Source organism: Camelus dromedarius, chromosome X (genome assembly GCF_036321535.1).
Source record: "Camelus dromedarius isolate mCamDro1 chromosome X, mCamDro1.pat, whole genome shotgun sequence".
NCBI lineage: Eukaryota > Metazoa > Chordata > Mammalia > Artiodactyla > Camelidae > Camelus > Camelus dromedarius.
This window is the reverse complement of record NC_087472.1, coordinates 26,247,279-26,267,381: the sequence shown is the minus strand read 5'-3', so window position 1 is coordinate 26,267,381 and position 20,103 is coordinate 26,247,279. Positions and strand designations below refer to the sequence as shown.

The 20,103-nt window shown below is 41.0% G+C and overlaps 1 protein-coding gene across 5 annotated transcripts in view; it reads left to right on the top strand.

The window, feature by feature from the left end:
- The window catches only part of DOCK11 (dedicator of cytokinesis 11), a 169,920-nt gene that overhangs the window by 78,860 nt on the left and 70,957 nt on the right, over positions 1 to 20,103 (top strand). For 4 of the 5 annotated variants that reach the window (XR_010379362.1, XM_031445366.2, XM_031445368.2 and 1 more), the window contains exons 19-28: positions 273 to 365; positions 2,537 to 2,660; positions 6,132 to 6,253; positions 6,754 to 6,840; positions 8,299 to 8,388; positions 13,406 to 13,524; positions 15,082 to 15,151; positions 15,232 to 15,357; positions 16,252 to 16,323; positions 17,209 to 17,355. Coding sequence is in view for 4 of the 5 variants with exons in the window: in XM_031445366.2 (XP_031301226.1) it covers positions 273 to 365; positions 2,537 to 2,660; positions 6,132 to 6,253; positions 6,754 to 6,840; positions 8,299 to 8,388; positions 13,406 to 13,524; positions 15,082 to 15,151; positions 15,232 to 15,357; positions 16,252 to 16,323; positions 17,209 to 17,355 (1,050 nt within the window). In the remaining variant the exon portion in view is untranslated. The remainder of the gene's footprint in view (positions 1 to 272; positions 366 to 2,536; positions 2,661 to 6,131; positions 6,254 to 6,753; positions 6,841 to 8,298; positions 8,389 to 13,405; positions 13,525 to 15,081; positions 15,152 to 15,231; positions 15,358 to 16,251; positions 16,324 to 17,208; positions 17,356 to 20,103) is intronic. The other variant, XM_031445367.2, reaches the window with a different exon arrangement.

Sequence of the window (20,103 nt, the reverse complement as noted above, 5' to 3'; positions counted from 1 at the left end):
AGAAGTGTTCAGCCTCTTACCATCAGCTAGGTTGGAATTATATTTCTTTGATGGCTGGAAATTCAGAAGCATCCATGCAGCCAACTTAGGCAATGTCTGGGGTGGTGTCTGGAGTGACTGTAAATTATTTGTAATTTACAGGCTCATGGTGAGAGCTGGGTGGGCTTGGCCGTGACCCTGTGCTCACAGATGCCTCTAACTGGATGTGGTTCCATGGCATGGTGTTTAAAGAACAGCATGGAGAGTGGTGACTCTGTTTCCTTCTTTTGCAGTGTATTTATGGAAAACCCACGGGATCTGTTTTTACCACAAATGCTTATGCTGTTGTCTCACATCACAACCAAAATCCAGAGTTCTATGATGAGGTAAAGCACAGGATTCTAACGTTTATGAAATGCAGGGGTTGCTCTTTTTTTCTTTGTCATTTCCAACATTGTATCTGCACTTTTCAGCCCCCGAGTGTTTTCTCCCATGAAAATAGAAAATGTCACATCAAAACAAGGGGCCACTGCCTGCTTGGTGCCCTTTGATGACAGTGGAGCATTTGCCCACAAGTGGAAGGGGCTCGGATGTGAGATAATGTAGGAAACAGACACCAGGCTGGAACGAGGTTTCTAGCCCTCCCTTTGACACCTGGCTCTGTCACCTTGAGCAAGTTACTTCCCCTTTCTGAGTCTCCATTTCCAAAGCTTAATGAGAAATTTAGAAGGGATTTTCCGAACACCCTCTAGCTGTTTCCTCCTGTGGTTCTTTCTGCATGGGAGGACACAGACTCTGTAAGTGAAACTCTTTGAGAGACTCAGCAGCTCAGCTGGGCCACCAGAATCCCGTTGGCTGCACCAGATGTCTCAGTGCCACGCAGGCAAAGGGGACTGGTGTACTCTCCGGGTCTGTGGGCACCCTTCCTCAGTCTCTGTCTTTGACTCCATCTCTGCCTCTTTTTCCTTCTTCCCACTTCTCATTTTTTTTCTTTTTTGTGGGGTTGGGGGTAGGAGGTAATTAGGTCTATTTATTTAATTATTTATTTACTGGAGATGCTGGGGATTGAACCCAGGACCTCGTGCATGCTGAGCAAGCGCTCTACCACTGAGCTATACCCTCCCTCCCCCACTTCTCTATCTCTATGTCTCCGTGTCCTTCCCAGTGTCTTAGTGTCTCTGTCACACTGCCTCTTCTAGTCTGTATGTATCTGGCTTATCTGAATCCTCAGGCTGCTTTTGATTCCCACATGTCTCCCTGGAACCTGGCTGTGCATCCCAGGCCAGAAACTCTGCTGTTGCTGCTTCTCGGGCCCCACGTCTCCATTCCTGGCTTGGGCTGAAACCATCCCCCCTGCCGTCCCGATTTCCCCAGGTCCACCTGCTGTTGTGTGGAGGAGGCCTTATACCCCAGCCTTAGGCTGGCTCATTCCTTCTCAGTCCAATGCCCCTACATTCGCGGGGGATGGGGAGGAGGATAATGGTGCTTTGCGTTTTTGCCACCCAGGGAGGGAGTATGTCCATATTTATGTGCAGCAGAGCATTAGATACCCAGATGGTCTGCGTCCTGTGGATAGGCAGATTCTGTGGTGAAATATACCTACAACAGAAATTAGTTAATAACACCAAAACCATGCCTTGTGTGAATGATAATTAGACCAGATGTCCATCACTGAGCTGTTTAATATGTCCCTCTCTGCAACCAATGCCAGTCACTAGAGGAAACTTGTTCATGTAGTAAATAGTCCACATTATCTTTAGGAAGCCAGAAATAGACTTTTCGATCATTCACTGTATATTGACCAGGAAAGTGAATATGAGTGTGTGTGTTTGCGTGTGTTCTCTACAGGTACACGCATGTCCGTTAAATCAACTCAACCTGTAATCTGTCTCCCACATACTTCCCAGGAGGCATTACGAATATTCAGTTGGGTTCTGATTGGAAAATTACTCGAGATGCTTGTATTGAAGTATTAATTTTTCACATTAAATTCAAGTGTCAGGATGGCGTTTTTTTTTATTCAAGACTGAAGTTGTGTTTTTCATTTAAAGAAATTTATATGAGTTGTAATTTGTTGATATCATAATACCACAGTGACTTTTGCACATTTACTTGTAAAGGCTTAATTTTTTTTTCATGGAAAGAAGGGCAATGATTGCCAAAAAAGCAGCCTTTCAAGTTCAGTGCACATTGTAGATGGATTGCATTCACTGACTCAGATTGAGTTACATAGTATCCCTGGGCTGTAAGGATGTGGTTTTGATCCAGCATTTTAGAAAATCCTACTGCAAAGTTGAATCCAGGAGAATCAACTGGACTCTCCAGCAAAAGTAATAAATCAGCCCTCACAACCCGGGAGAATATTGTTGTCAAACTGAAACTGACCAGAAAAGCATTTGGAATATATTTAAATGATAACTATTATTTGACCACTTGGCCTGTCCTTTAGAAAAGTATGTCATTGGAAAAGTATGATGAAACAGAACTAAAGGTCTGACAGTCCAGCTTGACAATTAACACAAAACAAAATGCTATTTTTATTTTGCTTTCCTTTCAGATTAAAATTGAGCTTCCCATTCACCTGCATCAGAAACATCATTTGCTTTTCACTTTTTATCATGTAAGTTGTGAAATTAACACAAAGGGAACAACCAAAAAGCAGGACACAGTTGAAACCCCAGGTACGTGTGCTCCTTCAATGTCTCTCTCTAGAGCTGTTTGAAGTGGAGTTGTCTGGGAGATATAACCTCTTTTCCTCAAGTTACAAACCACTTCCCTTCACCAAAAAGTACATGTCTGAGTTAAAAGTTCACTGGTAAAAGATGAATTATGTGTTCATTTTATCATCATTTCTACCCAGTGTCATGTCCAAATGCTTGCAGTGTGCTTCGACTATTGTAGGCAACATAAAGTAATACTGCCCTTCTCAGAGGGAAACCCATATTGTGCTGCAGCATTTTTGTTATCTCTTTGATGTAGAATGGCCCAGCAACCAGAACTTTCCAGTTCTGCTCAGTGAGAAGAGGGAAGTGAGCCCATAACCATGAGCATTTTTGAACCTGAGGGAGATTGGTGTTCTAATGAGAAGAGGACAGGTTGCACGAACTTGAATAAGCATTGCTCTTGAAGTCCCAGGCATGGTCCCATTCAGCAAGGTTTTAGATAAACCAGGGAGAAGCATCCTTAGAATGAAGGAGGCCCTGTGAACACCCACTATATAAATGTCAGCAGGCCCTGGGATTCAGATCCAAGGTAGTCTAGATCCATCTTAAATTCGTTCATTTGTTCATTCACTCAGCAAGTATGTCTGCATAGTTACACTGTATAAGATACTGTAGGTGGTGCTCTGGAGAATACAGTGGAGAATCAAACCTAGCTCTCATCTTCAGTGAGCAGTGATCTAGCAGGGGAAATGAGACCTAGGTAGACAACTCTAATACAAGATAGAAAGTAGCAGTTACTAAGAAAGTGGCTCCCTGTGATCTTAGAGCAGAGCGAGTTATTACTTCAGTTGGTGGAGGGACAACTGGCTGGGATTCAGGGAAGACTTCCAGGAGGAGATGGTGTGTGTGGGAGGCCTTAAAGGGCAAGGTAGTTCAATAATGCAGAGATGGCAGGACGGTGGAGGACTCCAGGGTGAATGAGCATCCGGTACAGAGGCAGAGCGTTGAGGGGTATGGATGGGGAACCACAGGTGGTTCAATGCCACTGAAGCACAGGGTCCTGCGAAGGGAATCAGGATGCCAGGTGGAAAAGGAGGCATCTGACCGTGGAAAGCCTTCCAGATTGTGGATTTGATTTTATTCTGTCACCAGTAGGGAAGTACTGAAGAATTATAAACACCAGTCAGAGCTGTTTTGCAGGAAATCTAAGCAGGGAGCAATATAATGGGTAAGGTGAGTTGGAGCAGGAAGAAGGAAGGAAACACCAGTTAGGGGGCCATTTCAAAGGCCAGGAGAGGAAGACAAAGAGAATTACAGAGAAATATATTAGGCCTGGCGAGAGACTGGCTGCTAAAGAGATAATTCTAAGTTAGCACTGAAGTTTCAAAACTGGAAAGAAGGTATTGCCAAGTAGCAGAATTGTGGGTAGGGATGGTAGGTTTTGGACTGATGCTGAGCTTGAGGTGTTAGACATCTGAGTGATGCTTGGCAGGCAGAGGACTGAATGTTAGGAAGTTCCGTTAGTGGCTAGCATGGTCCTGTTCTGGATCCCCATAGAAATTGCAGTTCACTCAGGCTCGGGACCTTGTAGGGTGAGAAGAAATCGGGCAAACAATGAGAACCCATAACAGTGCACCTCCTGAGAAACAAATTGGCTAGTTCCTTATCCAGATCCTAAACGGAAGTGTGCAACATGCTCAGTGAAGCATGAGACACTTGGTGTGCCACCGTCACTTTTAACTGTCTGTCCTTTAAGTGGCTTCACACCTTTGAGCGGAGCATCTGCTTGACATTGTACCTTTATAGCTTCTAGGGGTTCTACATGAGTTTTGACTGAGACACCCTTGGCCATGCTCTGATTAATTCACAGTGCAAAAATGTTGCCCAAGCGATTCCAGAGAGACAGAAAGCAGATGAGTGGTTGTCCGGGACTGGAAGGAGAGGGGTGTAAGGTGTGACTTCTAAGGGGTATGGAGTTTCTTTCTGGGCTGATGAAGAAGTTCTGGAATTAGAGAGTGGAGGTAGATGCCCAGTTTTGTGACTATACTAAGAATCATTGAAGTGTATACTTGAAACAGATGAATTGTATGGTATCTGAATTATATCTCAATAAAAATTTCTATGAGGAAAAAATATCGTCTAAGAACAAGAAATCTATTTTCATTTTCCTACTCTCTAGACTGGAAACCTTTGTCATTTGTCTAATTTTCAGTTTAACTACTTTGACAGGGTCCTTTTGAGTGATTCTTCTGCTCATGTTCCTTTCCTCTGCTTTTTATAAACGGAGAGCTCTGGGTAAAGCATTTCTGAAGCTTTACTAGTAATGATGTCCTTCAGGCATGTTGCAGCATCTGAGAAAACCATTCAGTCTCCTTAGAGAAAGCAATGTATTAGTCTCCTTAAGGATTAAAGCATTTGCCAAATTAAACACGTGAATGAAAACATTCTAACCAGATTTGTGTTGACTTCTACATTCACAATGTAAACACGCATACACATACACACTCACGCAAAGTATTTTAAAGCATCAGAAAGCAGTTGCTTTAATAAGCACTCTCTGGCCAACACCCTCTCTCAGATGCCAAAACTCAGTCCAGAGTTTTGTTTTTTTTTACAGCTGAGTTATAAACACTTGAAGCCCAGAGTAATCTCTATAATGGAAATACTGACACTGCTTGACTTGAGCAACACAGATGGCTCTGGCTTTTTTAGGAGAACATGATGAGTTTTCTAATGGGAAGCCAAGAGGCTCCTTTGGGTAGAACCGTTCAGAAATGCAGACACTGGGGAGAAAAATCTCTCGGTGGATTCAATTTGTAAGCACTGTGCCCTGCATTCTCCTCCTACACCTCTTCCTTCTGTAATCAGGAAAACTGCCCAGCTGAATACTGCCTTGTATAAATATGGAATGTAACCTTGACGTGTGACCTACATTTTCCATAGTCCCTTACTTCCCATAGGGTTGCTGGAAGAAATTTTAGAACATGGTGATTGCTGTCTGATTATAGTCTCAGATATGAGACTTTACCTTCTTAGTAAGGATGGATGAGAGACATGTGAATCTTTTGAAAAATAAGTCTACCAAAATTATTTCCCAATGTTAATGAATATTAAATATTATGAATAATATTAAATAATACTTGAAGATAATGAAATTGATGTACTTTAAATGTTTTAAGGTATTTTTGTATATTTGCTCACTTTGGTTTTTCAATAACTCTGTTAGATGGAAAAACGATGTGTTGTTGTTCCCATTTTTATAGTCAAAGAGATAGAGTAAATAACCTGTTAGTGGCCAGGCTGGGATTAGGAAGCGATCCAAACTCATCGATCCTTCCTGAGTACTCAGATGCCCAACAGCTGGATGAACTCCCACCTACAGACCCCTGGCAACATCATCAGCCCTACCCTGCTCCCCAGCGGCCAGACATTTGTGTAGCTAATTGCATTTGCCATTTCATGTCTCATGGTTGATTATTGTCTTGGCAGTTGGCTTTGCCTGGGTACCTTTGCTGAAGGATGGTAGAATCATCACATTTGAGCAGCAGCTGCCAGTTTCCGCCAATCTTCCCCCAGGCTACCTGAATCTGAATGATGCAGAATCCAGAAGGGTAGGAAAATATCTGTGTTTGTTGAAGTAATCATGATGAAATGTTTAAAAAGTAGAATTCCATTGGCATACTTGATAGTTTGGTCTAGTAGTAGCTACTCAAAGTGCAGTTTGAGGACTGGTGCTGGCCCACAACAAAAATAAGTATGGGAAATGAGGGTTGAAAAGTCTTTATAATAGTTTGACAAAGTAACCTCACATCTCTTGGTTCTAATAATGATTTTTCAAAATGGGACTTCGATTTCGTTCATCATTTAAAAAATTCATTTCTTTGGTATTTTTATTGTAATGTATAAAAATATTAGCCTGAAAAGGAGTGGAAGTTCAAAATGATTTAGGGTACATTTATTCTAGACACAAGTTACTTTCTCCAGTAACTCCCTGTGTGTGAAAGTAACACACTTGTTTCTGAAAAATGTTGAAATGCGTAAAGGTGTTATATGTTGTTCATCTATCTATTGCTCTGTTACAGAAACTCAAGTGTGTATTTTCTCTTCACAGCAGTCTAATGTGGATATTAAGTGGGTAGATGGTGCCAAGCCTTTGTTGAAGATTAAAAGCCACTTAGAGTCTACCATTTACACTCAAGTAAGTTACATCAACTGAATTTTGTCAGTTTTAATACCTGAGTGTCTTTCTTGATTAAAATAGATTATATTTGATTGCTACAGCCTTAGTGAAGTTGTCGCCTGAAAGACTTTCTCATTAGTGATAACATCATTCTTACTAATAGCTCACATTTTATAATTCTTCTCAAATCGCACTATCCTTTTATTCTCAAACTGAGTCGAGTCTTACAAAACTCTGAAAGGAACATGGATGCTAGTATCACCATTTTTTAACAATAAATTTTATTTTTTGTGAACAGTCTTAGATTTACAGAAAAATTATTAAGATAGTACAGAGATGGCCCATATACCCTGTGCCTAGTTCCCCCTGGTAGTAACATCTTACATTACGATGGCACTTTTGTTACAACTAATGAACCAGTGTTGAGACATAATTATTAACTGAGGTCTGGACTTTATTCAGATTTTTTTTAGTTTTTACCTATTAATGATCCTTTTCTATTCCGTTTAGTTGTCCCATCTGAGGCTCTTATTGGCTGTGACAAGTTCTGAGACTTTAATTGTTTCTGGTGACCTTGTCAGGTTTCAGGGGTACTGGTATTTTGTAGGATGCCCCTCTGTTGGAATTTGTCTGATGGTTTTCTCATGGTTAGACTGGAGTCGAACACAGAAATTTGTAGTCAGTGGACCAGGGCTGACCACTACGGTTTGCTCTTAGCCTTGGCATACATGTCATTAGAATCAACTACCTGTGAGGAAACCTCAGGCACACTTTGAAAATCACAGAGAAGCTGAAGTCCCCACTTATTGGTGTGGCCTGCATGGTCCTTCTCAGCTCTCCCTGCCTACTTTGCCATTTTATAGGTAAAGAAACTGAGGCTCGGTCAGATTAGATGATTTACCCAAAATCACACAGGTAATAATTACAGGAAGTAAGTCACAATCCAAGTTTCATTATTCCAGTTCCTGATACAGTCCATGCTGTCCCCAAAATCAATGTCTACAGATTCCACATAGGACAGCTGGACACCGGCCGGTGCCGGGCCGGGGTAACCCGGGCGCTGAGTGCCTGAGACTTGTTCCGGCAACTCCCTGCTGCAACCTTCTCTTCACCTGTCAGTTCAGACCTCCAATCCCACTCGTTTCATTAAAATACAGAAGCAGCCCGACTTTAGAGACTACACTAGCCATAAAAGAAATTAAATACATGCTTGACTAGTTGGGCATGAACTGAGGCCGAGCTGGTGTGTGTAGGTCCGTGCTGAGCGCGCCCGGGTTTGCTGCCTCGTGCGCTGCTTGGGAGGACTCGGCTCCTTTATGAACACATGTGCTGGTAGCTGCAGCTGCCGAGTCTGGCCATTAGAATCCCCTGGTAAATAGGTTTGCAAGATGCGGGTGGCGGGGAGGGGAGAGGTAGAGAGCCTGTGTTGAGGGTAATGAATCAGATTTCATACGGCTGTGTCCATCTGTTTTTCAGGATCTACATGTGCACAAATTCTTCCACCACTGCCAGCTGATTCAGTCAGGCTCGAAAGAAGTTCCGGGGGAGCTCATCAAATATTTAAAGGTAAATGAACAGCAGCTTTCTGTGAAAGGTTTGTTTTTCATGTCTTTTTGTTGCCACATTTTTGATGTGGCGGGGAAAGACTCGAACACTTTGAAAATACTTTCCACTGTGTAGCCTCAAGAGAACACTTTCTATTATTTGCTTTTCCATCAAGTGGCTGTTTAGAAGCAGAGAGCAGAATTGCTACATTAGGAAGAAAATCTTATAGCTAGAATTCGACGTCGTATTTTTAAACATCTCATGAAAATGTTTATTTCCGGCTCCATAAATGGATTTTTCCAGGTCTTTTCTCATCCTGCTGACTTGACTGCCTGGTAAAGGTGGAGAGTGCTCTGCGGAAAAGGGCCAGGAGGAGCACAGTCACTTCTGCCTGGAAATGTGAAATGATTCCTCTGTCTGTAGGTGAAGGATTATCAGAAAGGTCAGCTGAAGAGAGAGAACCTAGTTTCTGCATGTTACGTAGAGAGAATCTTAAGAAACACCATATTTTATCAGACGTATTGGGAATCCAAGACTCCGTTTATTTCCTAACGTGGACCTAGCTGACAGTGACTTTTCCTTTGGCTGCTCCTTCAGTAGGTCAGCCATGGCCAGTCTGAGGAACTTTGATTTTAAATGAAGCCTCTACAGGATTTCCCTTTGGACCTATGTTAATACTGAATGATATTCTTAGGGAAAAAAATATTCATTTATTTCAGAGAGGTACTATGATATGAGATAACACATGAATGGATTCTGGAATCACAAACTCAGATCTGTCAGCTCGGTGATTGACCTTGACCAAATTACTTAACTTCTCCAAGCCTTTGGTTCTTTATCTGTCATGTAACGGTAATAATAACACCAACGTAGAGGGTGGTTGTGAGGCCTCAGTGAGATAGGGCATCTGTGGTGTAGCAGTCATTCAAGAAGAAAGCACTTCTTTCCTGAGTGCTTCCTATGGGCCAGGCATCATTCTAAGCATTGGGAGTATAAGTGAAGAAAACAAACAATATCCCTATTTTCAAGGATCTTACTTTGTTGTAGAGACAGATGGACAATAAACACATAAACAAATAAATATATACATATACAGTAGTCCCTCTGTATCCACAGGGGATTGGTTCCAGGACCCTCCATAGACACCAAAATCCAAAGATGCTCAAGTCCCTTGCAGTCGGCCCTCTGTATCCGCAGATGTGGAACCTGCAGATACAGAGGACCGAGTGTATGTCGTGTCATAAATACTATAAAGAAAACCAAAACATAGTGAAGGGGAATAAGGAGCGATAAAGGGTCCCTCTTTCAGATAAAATGTCAAAGAAGAACTCTCCAGTAAAGTGATATTTGACAGAGACCTAAAGGAATTGGGGGGGGGGTGCCAGCTATGTAGACTTCTGGGGGAGAGCTGGAAACAGCAAGTGCGAAGGCCCTGAGGAGCTTGCTTGGTGTGTTGAAGGAACAGCAGGACTTCCAGCATGGTTGGCACATGGAATGATAGGACATCACATTGGAAAGGTAGCTGGGTTGCTGGTCAAGTAATGGCTCAATAAGACCTGATGAAGAGTTAGACTTGTACCCCGAATGAGATGGGAAGCCTTGAACAGAGGAGTGACAGGATGTGCCTTTGGTTTCTGAAGTATCATTCTGCCTACCATACAGAAACGATACTGTTGGAAGGGGGATATCAGGGAGCTAGCTAATAAATGGTGGCTGTTATTCTTAAGTATCAGTGAGAGATATAACAGTCATCTAACTTCAAATCTTTTCCTTGGCTAAGGGCTAGAACTCCTGCTCTCTGTATGAATGCTTTGTCTGTTCAGATCTTGGCGTTTCTTCCAGTGGGGAAGCTTTGTAAAAGTTTTAACAGAGTTAAACACAGCAGTATTTTCCTATACTGGTATTCTTAGAATGGAGGGGAGAAAAAGTACTCACATTTGCGTTTTTAAGGGTGTGGAATTTCTGATATTTATGTGACCTATGCTCGCCCTCTAGTGGCAGTGAATGAAATGCCATGAGATTACAGAAAGCCAAACTCCTGTATGGAATGTTAGTGCTGAAAGGGCTCCCTAGAGAATTTTTTTTACAGATGAGGAAACCAAGACCCGAGGAGAGTGACTTGCCTGTGGTCATTCAGCTGGTTAGTAGTGGAGTGGAGCTGAGCTGAGCCTGTTTTTTGCTGTGTCTCTTGACTCCTAGTCCTGTGTTCTTTCTACCAAACCTTGCTATCTGTTGTTGTCCCTATAATGACATTGTTCCATTGGTTCATTTAACATCTACATTTTGAGCTCTTATTATGTGTTTAGTATATTCCTAGATATTGTGGGGCTTTCAAAGAGTAATAACTTCGGCTCATTATCCATAGGGATCTTACAACCAGTCAGAGACAGGACACATATAAGTCAAATGACAATATACATCAGTAGTACAAATGATAGTCCAAAGCAATATATCATTAAACGTCAAATCCATGATACAGGGTATAAATGCTAATAGTTCACAAAACCGCTGAACCACTAAGACCAGAGGGTTTTCATCTTTTTTCAGTCATTCCTCAAATATTTACTGAGCACCTGCTATGGGTCAGATACTGCACTGGATGCTGGGAATATAATGGGGAACAATTCAGACAACGTACCTGGTCTGGCTGGGGTAGAGGGGTCATAAGTAAGTAAGTAATGTTGGATAGGGATGAGTGCCATGAAGGAAACAGAACAAGTTAATGGGATCTAACATGACCAGGAGTGCAGTGGAGATGGAGTTGTCGAGGAAGGCCTGTCTGAGGAGATGATGATGTTTCAAGCTGAAAAGAAACTGATGCCAGGAAGACACCTACAGGTGGTAAAGCTGCGTAGAAAGCTGACAGTATTGCAACAGGTGTAAACACCTTGCAATGGCATGTGTGAACAACAGAAAAAAAGCAATGACAGCAGAGCTAGCGCGCACTGAGCAGCGAAGGCGGGGGATGGCCTCAGATGAGTGTGGAGAGACACACAGGTACGTGTAGGATGGGGAGCCCTTGACAGCTTTTTGTTCGTGGTGCTTTGTTTTGTTTGTAACAAAGGGAAGTGACATTATTGAATTTGCCTTTCAAAAGAACCCTCTGGCTGCTGTGTGGAGAATAAATTATAGGGGAACAGTACTGGTGCAGGGAAATCAATTCTGCACGGAATGTCCGTCTCTCTTTTCTACCTGACGTGATCCTGCTTGTCCTTTAAGCTTCCTCCTCTCTGAAGCCTCATGTGATGTTCCCTCCCCACTTGCAGACTTCTCGGTTGCTTCTTCCTCTTTGCATTTTGTATATACCGCTGTCATACTGTTCACTGTTTGTATTGCGGTGATTTAGGTCCATGTACTTCCCCCCCATAGGCTGAACTGCTTCATGGTAGGAACCGTGTTTTTTGTTGTTGTTGTTGTGCTTGGCAGCTGGAAGTTCATTCAGTATGCCTTTGTTGACTGAGTGAGTGAACGGCTTCACTGAAGTGGAGGTTTGAGCTTGCCTTGGAGGGCTGGCTGGGATTTAGCTAAAAAATGTGAACAAAGGCACAAAGGTAGAAATGCATACAATATATGCAAAGAGCAGTCAAGATAGCAGTTTGGCCTTGTCAAGAATGATGGGTATTAAGGCTAAAAATGTAGGTTGGGTCTTAAGTAACTTAGACTTAAGAGTTTCTCAAACTTGGCACTATTGACATTTGGGGCAGGATAATTCTGTGTTGGAAAGGGCTGTCCTGTACGTTGTAAGATGTTTGGTAGTACCCCTGGCCTATCCACTAGATGTCAGTAGCACCCCCGAATTGCAACAACTCAAAATGTCTCCAGACGTTGCTGGATATCCCGTGGGTTAAGGACCACTGCCCTAGGTAATGTGGAGACATCAAAAAAATCTTGATGGTGGCAGGTGGTGGCCTTATGTAACCAGTATTTGAGGAAGATTAATTTTTGGAAATGAGAGTTGGACATACTGGGAGTGAGGAGAAACTGTACAGAGACCTACTAGAACATTATTAGACTATTTTGGTTACAGTTGAGAGAGTCCTGAAAAAGGGTGACGGCTGTGAGGATAGAAGAGAGGGGGCAAAATGAAGGAAAAACCTGAAGGATAGACCATGGGTTCCTTGAGCTCAGTTTCTTGCCTTATGCATCTGATTGAAGGGAAGCTGCCGGAGATCTCAGAGGTCACTGTTGAGATGAGAGAGGCCTGAGAAGGGATGGTCGGTACAAGGATGGAAAGATGGAGCAAAAGTAAGAGAGACTGAAAGAGAAATATTGAGTTCCTTAGTACAGAGACTTGCCCATCTCTGTATTTCCCATGGCACCAAATACTGAATTGGTATAGAATAGGGTTCAGTGAGGTTTTTTGGTTGGCGAATTGACTAAGTGAATGAATGAATGAATGCATGCGAAGAGAAGGGAAGGAAGAAGAAATTTTAGAAATTTTGTTGCTTGTATCATTCTATGTATATACGAACACATTTCTTCATTTTGATATTAACATGGCAATCACTAGAGACAGGGTGTTATTAGCATTTTGCAGAAATGCATTATGAAGTGGTTAGAATGCAAAACTGCTTCAGTTTGTAGATGATGCCAACGTAAAGCCAATTATATGTAGAAACACACTTTATTGAATCCCACGTAAGTTTTCACCAGAAAATGATGGCCCACTTTCCCCTGTAAAACATACTGCTGGGGCTGGTAGGCGGTCTCCAGCACCTCTAAGCACACCTGCTCCCCACCCCAGTTGAGTGTTGGTTTACCAAGAGTCAGTTGTCTTTATTCCAAAACCTGGTTTTCCCAGGTACACTTGTTATCTTCAGTAGAATATTTAATATTAAATAAACTAACAACATCTGAGTGCCGAAATAAGAGACTTGGATAAAGTAATTGACAAAGTCCTCTATCCCATGAAGCTCATATTTAAGCGAGCTTATAGTCTAGTGAATATATTTCTCATTACTTAATTTTTTGTTGTTTCACCTTTGCAAGTTATATCATATTTCTGTTTGTTTCCATAACTAATAATGACTTATTTTAGTGTTTGCATGCCATGGAGATCCAAGTCATGATACAGTTTCTACCTGTAATTCTTATGCAACTCTTCCGAGTTCTCACAAATATGACCCATGAAGATGACGTTCCTATCAACTGCACCATGTGAGTTTCGGTGTTATAATACAAAGAAGCAACTTTTGTTTCCTCTTGCATTTCTTCATTTTAAATATGAATTTAATCTTACAAATGAGAACCCAAAAGTCAGAAATCTAGTATCAGTTTTCTCTAGTTTCATGCTTCTCAGATTGGGGGATTTATATCCGGAGGGATAGATGGTACCAGAAACCATAGGATAAACTACTGTTTTCCTCAACCAGGGGTTCTAAAACTGCTACATGTTAGGATCACCAGGGAATCTTTTAAAAATGTCTATTCCCAGACCATACTTCATACCAATTAAACCAGAATCTCTGAAGGTGAAACTCAATATCAATAATTAAAAAAAATACTTTCCCAGGTGATTGCATAATGCAATGGACTTTGAGAACCATTGCCCTTGACCAGTGTTGTCCAATAGAACTTTCTCCAGTCATGGAAATGTTCTATACTGGTGCAGTCCAATATGGTAGCCATTAGCCACATTTAGCCACTGAGCACTTGAAATGTGGCTAGTGTAACTGAGGAACTGACTTTTTAATTGTAATTAATTTTAATTAATTTACATGGCCACTTGGGAATAGTGGCTCTCATATTGGACAGAGTGGCCCTAGGCCATCAATTTTTACTTGAAAGAATAAGGGAGTGTTCTTTTTATATAAAAATAAACGAAGATAAATTGTAGAGTAGAATGCAAAGTGTACCTGAAATTTGCAATTAAAACAGGAGACTTCCAAAAAATTGTGAGCTCAGTGCTGGGTGTTTCTGGCGTTGCTGCTTCTGCTGGTGCCACAGCCTCTCCCCTGAGGGCTCAAGCCACACACACCTGCATACTGTTTGCTCTTCTCTGCCGTTGGGGATAGTCTGCTCGAAAATTTAAGAAGCATTACTCTAGCCCAGTGGCTCTCAAAATGTGCTTCCTGGATCAGCCGTATCAGTATCACCTGAGCGCTTATTCAACTGCTAATCATTGAACTTCCCGCAGACCTAAAAAACTCAGCAGGTCTGGGAGCGGGTTGAGCGCTCTGCCCTCCAGCTGATTGTCGCACACGCTCAAGTTGGAGAACCACAGCTAGTCTCGTAACTCTAAAACTTTCTATGAATTTTATATTTGCTTCCAATTTTAGTTCATATCATTATACCTGTTCTGTCTCTCCCTTCCTGTTCCCCCATCTGTTGACATGCTTAACATTTTAGTTTTCTATTTTCCTTTTATTCTCACCTAGAGGGGATTTCAATATTGACCTTACGGAAGGTGTCTTACTACATAGTAGCTATGACTACCCTTCAAATGTTATTTAGAAAGGGGATGAAACATCTGGGTTGCCAAAATAAAATATCCTTCTTTTGAACCAGGAAATATATTTTACAAGGCCCTGAGCACGTTAGATACTGAAATCTTTGTTAGACCTAAACTACCACTACGCTGGACCCAAACTCCCGTCACCTTTAATTGTTGAGGCAGTGTTAGGTAGTTTTAGCGTTAGACATGACGGTTTTATCTAACAAACTGTGGTCGTGAATTGTAATCTGGCGCACTGACTTTTGTGAATGTTGTTTCAGGGTTCTCTTACATATCGTATCCAAGTGCCATGAAGAAGGCTTGGATAATTATTTAAGATCCTTCATAAAGGTTTGTGGAGTAAGCTTTCTTTCTGAGCAGTTTGTCTTATGAGAGAATTTTGCCTTACGGTTCGTTTTCTTTGATTGCAGTATAGCTTCCGACCTGAAAAACCGAGTGCTCCTCAGGCCCAGCTAATACATGAGACTCTGGCTACCACGATGATAGTGATATTGAAGCAGTCCGCAGACTTTTTAGCAATAAACAAACTGCTAAAGGTAAGGACACAGGCGACAAAAGCAGCCAGAGACATGCTTGTTTTGACACCCTCCCATTTCCCACCTGGTCTGTCATCGGTTTCTTATGTGACCCTCCTTTCCCCTCCAGTTCTCCATAGAACCTCCCACATTCCCTTCACTCTCCCCACCCCTCCCTGCCCACAGTCCAATGTGTAACAGAAAGAATTTTGGAGCAGAGAGACCTGGGTTAGAATCCTGTATCCACCACATAATAGTTCTGGGACCTGGAACCTGTTAGCAGTTCTGAGCCTCTATATTTTACTAAAATACAAGTAAAGCATGTAACATGTTGCGGGCACAAAGTAGGCACTCAAATGGTGGCTCTTCTTGTTATTTTTACTATTCCTATTATTAATGGTAGACTTTGAATTTCAAGTATCTTAAGATGTGTCTGCTTGAGGCTTCTCTGTACTCTTCCAAGTGTTCTCACACAGAAACACTTCTGCTACGCGGGCTGGCCCCAGTGTTGTACCAAGGGCAGGACTGGGTCCCCCACAGGGTGCAGGCAGTACTACGGTTCATTATCTACAGAGAATTTAAAAGCAGTAATAAAATAAACTAAAAGTTGGTTCGTACTTATCACCACATGTAGGCAAATGAAAGCAACATCAGTGATAAAATGCCCCTCCCTGCTGAGGTGAACGTTCCCAGCAAACACCCTTTGTCCTCCACCAGCCGGCCCTGAGGTACAACATTACCTTTTTGCCAACACGATTTGAAGGTGTTCTGTGGGACTTCAGTAGTCAATTGTGATCACTTTAAAATGTTATTACAGTTCAGAGACAAGTTCCATATTGATTTGTCAAACTTTGCTACGCTTCAAGGATTTGGGTAACTTTTAAAGACTGATTTTTATTTATTTGTTTATTTTAGTACTCATGGTTTTTCTTTGAAATTATTGCAAAGTCTATGGCCACATACTTGTTGGAAGAGAATAAAATTAAGGTAAGTAGGCTCAAGAATAATATTTTAACATGGACAGAGAAGGCTAATCTTATTCACAGGTAGCCATGACATGCAAATCCTCTTTTATATTTTAAGGGCTCTTGGCCCCTAGCTTTTTAAATTTTACTTAAAAAAATGGATGTATTGCAAAAATCTGAGGTCCAACAGTTCATGTGTTTTGGAAATCTAATCTTCAGAGACTCTTCCTCATACATTCTTTCCTGTTAGGTATTTCTCATGTTAAATACATTGTCTTTGAAGCTTTCCCTTTGTCTTGTGGTTTTAAAATGTCTATGTTAAAAATATTCATTTGGAAGAAGAACAAGTACCAAATCAGAAAGAACCTTTCTCTTAGAAAGGTCCAAGGCATGTACAAAGTTAAAAGCACTTTGTACAATAGATGTGTTCCTGAAATGTGCTGTATACATTTAGTTGTATTTTTAAACTCTTTCAAAAGTACAAAGAAACTTTCTTAGTTATAGGATTTGAAAGCTAAGATTTGCAAAGTAAAAAAATACTTGCTTCATATTTATCATTTTTGTCAGAATTTTCACAAAACAGGTTTACTGAAATTGAGATGCAGGGATACGTGTATAACTTTGTGTGTTAGGAAAAAGATGGAATGAAAAATGGACGCGTCTGTTTCTCAGGAACATGATTCCAGAGTTGGGTCAGAATGTCCAACTCTTGTTCATGATTTCAGTCAGTTATAGTATTAGAGGTCCAGATAGTTCCTGTAATGATCTAAAGTATACATTGAACTAGTGATGTCATTTTTAAGTTGGGAGAAAAATTATACTCTGGTTAAAAACACATTTATACATAGAATGTTTCAAACTAAAAACAACTGATTTATTTGCACCTTTTTTCCTATGCCTATTTAAGCTTCCCAGAGGCCAGAGGTTTCCTGAGGCATACCATCATGTCTTACATTCACTGCTTCTTGCAATAATTCCCCACGTGACTATTCGCTATGCAGAGATTCCTGATGAGTCCAGAAATGTCAATTATAGTTTGGCTAGCTTCCTGAAGGTGAGTTAAAGGTGGCCAGAACATGGTCAAGAATTATTCTTCACCAATATGGTCTTTAAAGCCAAAGGAAAATAATTACCCACTTTCTAGAGACTCAGCTAGGCTGCTGGAGAAACTTTTGACTGAATTAATCTATCAATTTAGTTAAACAGCCAAGTTTGATCCATTTACCCATAATGGCTAATTAATTAAATCAGAAGTCCCACACAGGTGGCTTAGCCAGGAGGCATGCCGCACTTGTTTTACATGGCATTTTTCAAATATGTTAATTTGAATGCCATTAGATGGGGCATGTACTTTCTAGGTTGCCACAATCCCCACCACTCCTTAATATACCTCTGACACTCTTTATACATTTAAATCACTTCCTTGACCCCATTGTCCTTTGAATTTGTAACTCTTGAACTAAAGCACAGTCTACATTGTTGCTGATGTAAATGAAAATTGTTAATTTTGGTCAGTAAGATTATCTTGTTTTAGAGAGACCAGAAACATCTGTGTTTATGAAAGATAGTACATTTCTCATTATTATATTTTGTTATCATTATGTAATGGGCAATGCCGGAATGCAGTTATTCTAGAAAGTGGGTAATAACAATATTTGATTTGTTGCAGAGAAGGGCCATGGGTTTGTGTTGCCTTAGTTTTGACTTCTTTCCACTCCCTCTCTTCTCACAGCCCTTCATCATGTCTCAGCCTTATTTTAAGAACCTCACAGTCAATAATCCATCCAGTTTTAATGTGTAACATACCCTTGTTTTCTTATTAAAAATTCACAACTAGATTTCAGATCTCCAAAGCATGATTTTCTGATATAAGACCTCTCTTTGCCAGAATTAAAATAAAGATTTAACACTATTACATAAGCCCTTTTGTGTATTAAAAACCAAACATACGCATACCTTTTTAAAGTAAAGCTGAGACCATCTGAAATATAAAGTTTCAGTTTCTTCCATGGAGTTTAAACTTGAAGTTTGTTATGTAAAGGGAATAGAACATAGTTGATTTAGTAGCAGTACTTACCTAATAAGTCAACATTTGTCTGTCTTCTATGTGAGGATTCAGAGATTCTCAGCCTCTCACAGCTGTCTCTGTAATTATGTTCAAATACATCTACAAGGTAAAGTGTGATGACTGTTACACTGAAAGTACAAACAACAAAATACAATAGGGAAAGAGAAAGGGAGGGAGTATGACCAGGGAGTATGAGCAGAGACTAGAAGAACAGTTCCCTAAGACAAGGGTTGAGGGTGTTGCAGGTGGAGGATCCGTGAGCAAAGATGAAACATGGATGCTCAGGAATTGTTCAGGGATGCCCGAGAAAGTCACTGTGCAGGGTTTAGAATGTATGGAGGTAGAGCTGGAATGGCCGTCTGGTGCCAGATGATGGAAGGCCTTGAATGTCAAGGTACAGATGTAGATTTTGATCTGTATGCAATGGAGAAATATCACCAAGATTTTTCAGGATAATTTTATCACTGGTATGGTGGAAGAAGTCAGGGTAAGTCCAGAGTCACAGCCACCAATTAGAAGATCAATCCCTCCCCCTTGTCTGCCTGGCAGAGTCCATTCATCTTTTAGGCTCAGCTCTTCCCTAGCCTTCCCATGTTGTACTGATCACCCCTTCTGTTGTTTACCCATCTTTTACATACTTCTATCACTTCTTTTTGTGCTGTATTTTAATTATTTATTTGTCTTTACCACTGGACAAGACTAAAGAGCATGTCTTTTTCACCTTTGTATTTCTCTAGAATGTTTCAAACACAATAGATCCTCAAAATGGTTTGGGTGAATGGATAAATATAAGCCTCTCTCATTAATCCACGTGAGAGGTGATGAGGCAGTAGACGTTGAAAGAAGAGTGATATGAAAATAGCTGGTTAGTCAAATAGAGTTCCTTCTATTTCACAGGAATATTCTAGGTATCACGGAGAATATAAAGAAAATGAGATAGTTCCTATTGTCCTCTCTAGGTGAAAACACAGGAAAATAATAAGTACGATACAAGCTAGTATAGAATAGAATGTTTAAAGGGCCCTGTGGTCCAAGGTGGTTAAGGAAGATGGAACTTCATCAGAACATGGAAGAATGGGCAGGGTGAGGTGGAATTAGTGACAGAATTGCTAGCTAGACGTGGCATGAGCAGAGACCAGAGGTGGGAATGCACAGGGCATCTTGAGGCGATAATAGATAGATGAGCTGTACTGGGAGATAAAACGGGCAAAGTAGGTTGAGACAAGATTGTGAGTGTCCTTGAATGCCATGCTAAGGTGTGTGAAATTATGTTAGAGGCATTAGGGGACTATTGAAAGCTTTTGGGAAGAAAGGTGACATAATTAGAGCTAGGACTTAGAGATTAATCTGGAAGCAGTTAGATGGAAAGATTAATGTCAGGAAGACTTGTTAGGAGGATAACTGCAGTTGTGAGGTTGCAAGGTAATGAAAGTCTTAAGTAGGAGAATGACAGAAGTAACATATGAACACGAGTAGGGCTGTCACAGAGGAAGAGTGTTTTATATGCCAAGGCTTCCCAGACCCAAAGAAAAACTTCCCTTTTGGCCTGAAATATTTACATAGGCAAGCCCCACTTTCAACAGCTAACTGACCACCCTACAGTTTACTTCGAGCTTTGAGAGCCAATCAAAATGAGATAGTATAGCTAAATAGATTACATATATATGCATATATGCGTGTGTTTATATGCATATATATGTATATATATGCATACATGTATTTGTTCATGTGTGT